The sequence below is a fragment of the Elephas maximus genome, chromosome 12, assembly GCF_024166365.1.
Source record: "Elephas maximus indicus isolate mEleMax1 chromosome 12, mEleMax1 primary haplotype, whole genome shotgun sequence".
Lineage (NCBI taxonomy): Eukaryota > Metazoa > Chordata > Mammalia > Proboscidea > Elephantidae > Elephas > Elephas maximus.
The window spans coordinates 90,223,475-90,230,795 of NC_064830.1; the positions used below are offsets into that span (position 1 = coordinate 90,223,475).

The 7,321-nt window shown below is 53.5% G+C and overlaps 1 protein-coding gene across 1 annotated transcript; it reads left to right on the forward strand.

The window, feature by feature from the left end:
* Window positions 1-867: 867 nt before the first annotated feature.
* On the forward strand, window positions 868-5,363 carry ORAI3 (ORAI calcium release-activated calcium modulator 3). The gene is made up of 2 exons (XM_049904528.1): window positions 868-1,333; window positions 4,124-5,363. The coding sequence occupies exons 1-2, from the start codon at window positions 1,106-1,108 to the stop codon at window positions 4,787-4,789; spliced, it is 894 nt and encodes a 297-aa protein (XP_049760485.1). The 5' UTR covers window positions 868-1,105; the 3' UTR covers window positions 4,790-5,363.
* Window positions 5,364-7,321: the final 1,958 nt, after the last annotated feature.

Here is a 7,321-nt window from a genome sequence, read left to right on the forward strand (position 1 = left end):
CCTCTTAGTTGCCATGGGAACTTAGTAACAGGCTCTCTTGGCCCTTCCCACCCGCCCCCTTCCTCCAGTGTGGGGGCGGGTTTTCGGGAGCCAGGGGGAGGGATGGGGCCAGGTCCTGTCCCTCAACCCAAGCTTCCCTGGGGAGCCAGTTGTACCATGTAGGGGAGGGGGAAATCTATTCCACATACCTCAGGTAACTGGGAGGTGCACGGGTGGGGGGGAGGGACTGGGCGGACCAAAGGCCAGAGGGGAGGGGGGCCTGGGGATCGCGAAAGGCTTAAGAATGGAGCCACTTGGGGGAAGGGGAGGAGGCAGCTCGGTGGGGGCAGGTGGGGGACCCAGCCGGGCTGGGCCCCTGGGCCCCGGGTCTATACAATACGGTTTGCTATAAAACTCAAAATCTTCAGCCGGGGCTTCCGAGTTTGTGTGTCTCTCTGCGGCGTTGGGAATGTGGGTAGGGCGCGGCTGGCAGGACTGCTGGTTCCCAAGGCTGTCAGAGCAGGGGGCTCTTTGGGTGGATCGGGGCGGGGGGAGGGGGGCAGGCTCCCTGGGATTGAGGCTGCAAAGCCTGAGGTCCCCACAGGTGGATTAGAGGCGGCTGGCTCACCTTCCCAAGCTTTAATTCACTGTTTAGGGAGGGGTTTGGGTATCTGGACACCTCGGGGTATCCAGGTGTACTTTGAAGAGGTCCAGGGTGCCCGGGCCCAGAAACTTTCAGTCACAGCTAGACAGGTTAGGCTTTCGCTTCGGTGGGGTTCAGGTGCATGGACGATGTTCCTGTGGGGACCCTCGGGATCTCCGCTAAGGGACCCGAGCCGCAAGGGATGCGTCCCCCCCCCGGCTCCACCCCATCATGTGGCCGCCCCGGCTCCGCCTCTGCCCCAGTTCCTGTTTCGGTCTCTGCTGTCCTGCTTCGGTTCCTGGGGCTCCCGGCCGACATCTGTTCTTCCTGCTCCACCGGGGCCGCCTCTAGGAGGGCGCCAGCTGCCAGCATCCTCGCTCGCTTCTCCGGGAGATGGGGCTTTCTCCCGACTTGGCCTGGCCTTCTCGTGGTCCCCGAGGCTTCTCGGCCCCGCCGTGACCACCTGGTGCCGCCGCTCCCAGGATGAAGGGCGGAGAGGGGGACGCGGGCGAGCAGGCCCCGCTGAACCCCGCGGGCGACAGCCCCGCGGCCTCGGCCACATACCGAGAGTTCGTGCACCGCGGCTACTTGGACCTCATGGGGGCCAGTGAGCACTCGCTGCGGGCGCTCAGCTGGCGCCGCCTCTACCTCAGTCGGGCGAAGCTCAAAGCCTCCAGCCGCACGTCTGCCCTGCTCTCGGGCTTCGCCATGGTGAGGGGCTGAAAGGGGGCGCATAGGGTGGGAGTGAAGGTGAAGCCTACAGGGGTACAGGGTCGTGAGTAAAGTATATGGGTCCCCAAGGGAGACAGGGCAGAGAAAAAAAATTCTTAAGTGGGTAAGAGGAAACAAAACAAGGTCCCAGGGGACTACATAAGTCCCTTTTTATGGGGATGTGTAGGGTGTGTGCGTGTAAACAGGTCTCCAGGAGGATAAACAGGTCCCAAAGGTGTCATGGTGGGGGTTGGGGTAAACAAATCACCAAGGGGAATAAATATGCAACAATGGAGCAAAGAGGTCCAAAAGAAGCATAGCCCAGCTGGAGAAGTGGTTATCCCAGATCTGACCTCAGATAATTAAAACTGGGTGGGGGCTATGTAAACGGGGCTGCAGGTCTGGGAGAGCTGGGGTGAATAAACTAGATGGAGGAGTTGCTCTGGAAAGCTTGGAGAAGATTGTGAGGAAGCCTCTGGGAAGGAAGCTGATGAGGAAGCTGATAAGTGATTCCCGAGCTGATAAACTAAAGACGTGGGAGAGTGGTATTATTTAACGGTCCCAGCAGTGGCCCCATAGGAAGTGCCCAGAGTGAGGAGTCAGCAGACAAATTCTGGCTTCTCCCTGCTTGTAGCCAGCTGTGTGACCCCGGACAGGCCTCCACCCCCTCAAAGGCCAGTGGGAAACCAAATGAGATCATGGAGGGTGCGCCCTCTGTAGCTTGCCAGGAACTTGCCCCGGGATGAGCTGTGATTTTTTGTCATCAGGCACTCCATATCCAAACATGCCTAAAGCAGGGCACATACCAGAGATGGCTCAGACTAACCTGTTCATTGGACAGGTGGGGAAACTAAGGCCCAGAGTGGGGTGGGCACTCTGCCAAGAGCACTTGGCAGATGAAGGATATAGAATGAACTAGGACCCAGGGTCCCTGGAATGTTAGTCCGGGTTTCCCCGCCTTCATGACAGGAAGAAGGAGAAAGTGGGCTGGAGGGGTGCCATCTTGGAAGGTGCTCCTGTGGAAGGGATATGAATATGGGGATAGAGGCAGGGGGCATGGCGCTAGGTGATAAGGGTTAGTCCCTGCCTCTCTCTGTGCCACAGTGTCTGTATTTGAAATATGACAGGGGAAGTCCCTATCAGTAAGGGTCATCCTCAGTCTATGGTGTTCTATGTGGGACCCAGGATCCACAGGCCAGCCCACCCTTCCTGATGGGGAGTGTCATTTGGGGCAGGGAGTTGGCTCCCCTTCATCTGCACTAGCTGCAAAGGGCAGGGAGCAGACACCCATGTACCCAGCTGGGAGAGGTCTCCTACCCCCATCATCCCGTTCCCAAGGGAACAATTCAACCTGTTGCTTGACCTGCAGGTTGCTGGGGTGACAGCTTAAGGGCCAAGGATTTCTCTGTAGAATCAAAAGGCCGGATGTGTAGGTTCTGGGGTAGGACTGACCCCAGTCCTGGCAGGGCAGAGTAGTGCTAGACTAGGTTCTGGAAGAAACCAGGACTAAGCCTGGCCCAGATCTCAGTCTATGGAAGAGACCTGCTGATACGCACCATGGCCCAATTTCCCAAAATACTCAGTCCTGTCTTTTCACCACCTCCTGCCAGGCTGTGCACCTTCCTTCTCCTTCCCCCAGCCCCAGAACAATCTAATGGATTGTACAAGAACCAGGGATGGGGCAAGAACCAGATTCTGGAATGCAAGTGGCTTGGGATAGAACGGCAATGCTATACAAATTGCACTGAACTGTCACTAAGTACCAGACACTGTGTTCAAGGGTTTTTATGTTTATCATGTTAGTACTCTGAAGTAGGTACCACTACTATGGCAATTTTACAGATAAGGAAACTGAGGATCAGAGATGTTAAACACCAGCCCAAGGTCTCACAGGAAGTTAGTGGCACAGTAGGCTTTGAGCTTAGGTAGTCTGGCTATAGAGTCCAAGTTTACAAAAGCCTAGAACAGGGTCATCAGTTCAAAATGTTTGCCAAGGCTGGTTAGGTAATAGGGACATCAAGTTGGCTGGGTGGGGACTGCGACCATCTAGAGACCCCATGATCTGTCCAAAGCACGCAGCCATGACTCAACTACTAGCTGATAGTTCCCAGGCAGGAGTGTGAGCTTGATGTGGCCAGAACTCCCAAGTTTTCCAGAGGATCTAGAAATAGGAATATGAAATCTCTTAAGTTTTTAAAATTTGGCAACTGATTCAATTGTTCAAGAGAAAAAAAAAAAAAAAAAAACACATGCTGCATGAGCCAAACAAAACATGGCTGCCAGCTGGCTTTGGCTCATGGTATGCCAATTTGCAACCTCTGGCCTGGGACTTTACTGTTAACTATAATAATAACAACAGCAAAAACATAGTGCTTACTATGTGCCTGGCAGTGTTTTTAGGTGCTATTATTAATTCGCATTTTCCAGATGACAAAATTGAAGCATAGCGAGAATTAAGTCACTTGCTCAAGAACACGCAGTTTGTAGAACTGAGATTTGAACCCAGGCATCCCAGCTCCAGAATCTATGCTCTTTAACCCCTATGTTATAACAAGTTAAGACTGTCCAAAACATGTTATCCAGCCCTCTCAATAGCCAGGTGGGGAAACGGAGGCCCAGAACAGAATAGAACCTTGCAAGGCTGCCCACTCATTCACACAACATACTGAGTACCTTCTCTGTGCCAGGCACTCACTGTTCTCAATCGTGATGTATCCCCACAGGCAAAACAAAAAGCCCTATGGTGGGGGAGATTATGGGTACTCAGTCAGTCTCCTCTTGTCCTCACAGGTGGCCATGGTGGAGGTACAGCTGGAGAACAACCATGAATACCCGCCAGGCCTGCTGGTGGCCTTTAGCGCCTGCACCACCGTGCTAGTAGCTGTGCACCTCTTTGCACTCATGGTCTCCACGTGTCTGCTGCCCCACATTGAAGCCGTTAGCAACATCCACAACCTCAACTCTGTCCACCAGTCACCACACCAGCGACTCCACCGCTATGTGGAGCTGGCCTGGGGCTTCTCCACTGCCTTGGGCACCTTCCTCTTTCTCGCTGAAGTTGTCCTGGTTGGCTGGGTCAAGTTTGTACCCATTGGGGCTCCTTTGGGCACACCAGCCCCTGTGGTACCTGCTTCCCAGGTGCCTGGGACTCTGCCACCAGTGGCCACCTCCCTTAGCCCAGCTTCCAAGCTCCCACCATCCCCAGATTCTATAGCCCCATCACAGGCTGGGTCATCTAAGGCCTGCCCACCCCAGCAAGTGTGTGGTGGTGGTGGGGCCCATGGGCCAGGCTGGCAAGCAGCCATGGCCTCCACAGCAATCATGGTACCTGTGGGGCTCATTTTCATGGCCTTTGCCTTGCATTTCTACCGCTCCTTGGTGGCACACAAGACAGACCGTCACAAGCAGGAGCTAGAGGAACTGAATCGCCTGCAGGGGGAGCTGCAGGCTGTGTGAGGTTGGTGCTAGCCTCTGCTGCAAGCACTGCCTCCCTCAGGGATCTGCAAGGGGCCCCAGAGGCCTATGGACCTCATTCCCTGCCCCTGGCTAGAGCCACTTCCTATGGCCACTCTCAGGTAGAGACCAAATTCCTGCCAGATTCGGGGTCCTTTGGGCTGAGCCTTGGGCAACTCCCACATTCCCAGGGATTCTCCGTCTGTCTGACCCATGGGTTTTGTAAACTCTATGTCTTGGCTGAGAGGGGTAGGGGAGGAAGGTTCTCAGTCCAAGGCTTATGTGGTAGGTAGAGGAAGATCCCGGTTGGACCTTGGTACTGACCCTTAGCCACTTGCTACTCCATGGGATGTGGTGATCAGAAGGTTACACACCCACCCAGCTGCCCCAGAAAGCAGCCAACCCTTGCTTTATTTTTATAGAATTTACGTTAGGGTTGGCAGTTTTGGGGAAGCTTTTCCCTATCCCTGATTTGGACGGGTTCCACACTGTTGCTTTGGTTGCTGTTGAGGGAGATTTGGGTGCTTCCACCCCAGGCATAGGCCCAAACTTTCCCAAGATGAGCCTTCCTATTTTTGGAGGTTCAAGCCCACGCCCCACTGTTAGCAACCTGTGGCCATATGCAGAAAAGGCAGGTCCTTTCCTACTCCCCAAGACCAACACTTGTGCTTCCACATCTGGTTTTTGCCCTCCTGAGCCAGGGCTTTGGGTCTTTGGAGACTGAGGGCCTGTGTGCCTAGCCTGACTCCCTAGCAAGGGTTGGGATGAGGAGGTTTTAAGGGAGAAGGTCCAGCCCTAACCCCTGGAATGCAGAGCTGTTCCGACACTGAATTCTTGATGCATCTTGTTTTGTATAATAAATTGGGTTTCACAGATGTCTCTGTAACTGTGAATGGGTTGAGGGGAGGCCTCCTGGGATCAGGTAATTTGTTCCTGAGAGCCAGGTGGAGGCTAGTATACCTGGGGGTAGGGGAAGTGGGTTCCAAGTTAGACCCCATCTAGCGCTGGCAGGCGCTAGCCGCTTTTGAATGTGGAGACTGAGTTACTTGAAGGCTAAAAGCCTTTGAACTCTTGTTCCTGTGAGCCCAGGGTCTCTATCTCTCCTGCTAGGGATTTAGGATAAGTTTTTTGAGTGACTATTACATAAAAAAAATTTTTTTTTTATTACATATTAGGAGCTTTTCATAGGTTATCTCATTTAACTGTCATAACCATCTCAAGAGACAAGTCTTTTTATCATTTCCATTTCAGAGATAAGGAAACTGATACCCAAGAAGGCTGAGGATCTTGCCCAAAGTTACACAGCTAGTCAGTGAAACTGAACTTGTACAAACTTTACCATCATTCAGGGAAATCTCTTTGTTTGATCTGAGAAAAGCAGTCCATTTCAACTAGGACAAAGAAAGGAACCTGATCTCATTACCTCTGCCTCCATGTAAATTAATTTTTTCAGCTTTGTATTCCTCAAAATTTTAAAGGGTCCCGCTTTTTCTCTTCAATTTTGTGTGTGAGTCCTTGGCCAAGTCCCCATCTCCTTTTCTCTAACTTAAAATGATGAATTTGCATGAAGCAGGCTCCAAGGGCCTTTTTTACACTGTCCAGAAACCTACAATAGTCCTATGTGACAGGAATTAACACCCATTCTTAAAGGAAGAATATAAACCTTAGGTCAATGACTTGCCCAAGGTCATACAGCGAGAGAGTGATGTTGAGGTGTCTGGAACCTAGGACATCCTCAGCTCAGGCACAGGGGCCTCAATGGGAGGGCTGTTCCCCAGCTAGACTAGTATGCCTTCGTCCAGACCGGAGAAAAAGGGTGTTGGGTTCCAAGGAGACTCCAGCCCCAGGCTCCCAGATGTGGGACGGCGTGAGCAGAGGCGGCTACAGCTAAAAACGGCGGGCCCCGGGACCATGATACCTGGAAAATCGTCCAGCCCAACCCAGTTCCTGTACGACCTACTTTACTATTTCTTACAGGACCCGTTTAAAGACCTTTAGACCCCACCAGACTTTTCAGAGAATCCCGAGACAGCCCTGGATTCGCCTACTAATGGTGGGATGAGCACGAGCAAAATGGGACGCCTCTGCAGGCCTCAGTCTCCCCATCTGTCAAATGGGGATCTTAGACAGCTAGAGTCCCGACGGAGATAACGGGAGAAAACCGATCCTCGCATTCTGTGCGGCGCCGGGCAAACGGCCTGAGTCACCACTGATGGTATTTTTCCACTTCCCGGGCACCCCTCCCAGCCGGCCCAGGTTTCGGTGGGTCCTACAGGAAGCGCCCCCGCTGTGCCGGGATCTGCACGCCCTGACCACGCCCCTTGCGCGCAGCGCCTTGGCCCCGCCCACAGCAGGAGCTGCAGATTCGCCAGGCCTGCTCCTCAGAACTACTTTGGGCCCCTTTTTACTTGGCTGCAGATTCTCGTCGGACTCCGAGAGGAGCTTTGGGTCGTAGCCATTTCCCCCTGCATCGGAATTGGGCCGCTGTGTGAACTGTGCTAGTAAGAAAGATCCAGAAAAAAGTGGCAGACTCTG

Excerpts from the sequence above, each read along its gene's own strand:
- ORAI3 (XM_049904528.1), top strand. The coding sequence starts at position 1,106 with ATGAAGGGCGGAGAGGGGGACGCGGGCGAGCAGGCCCCGCTGAACCCC. Across the intron at positions 1,334-4,123 it reads TGCTCTCGGGCTTCGCCATG|GTGGCCATGGTGGAGGTACA; the intron begins GTGAGGGGCTGA and ends TTGTCCTCACAG.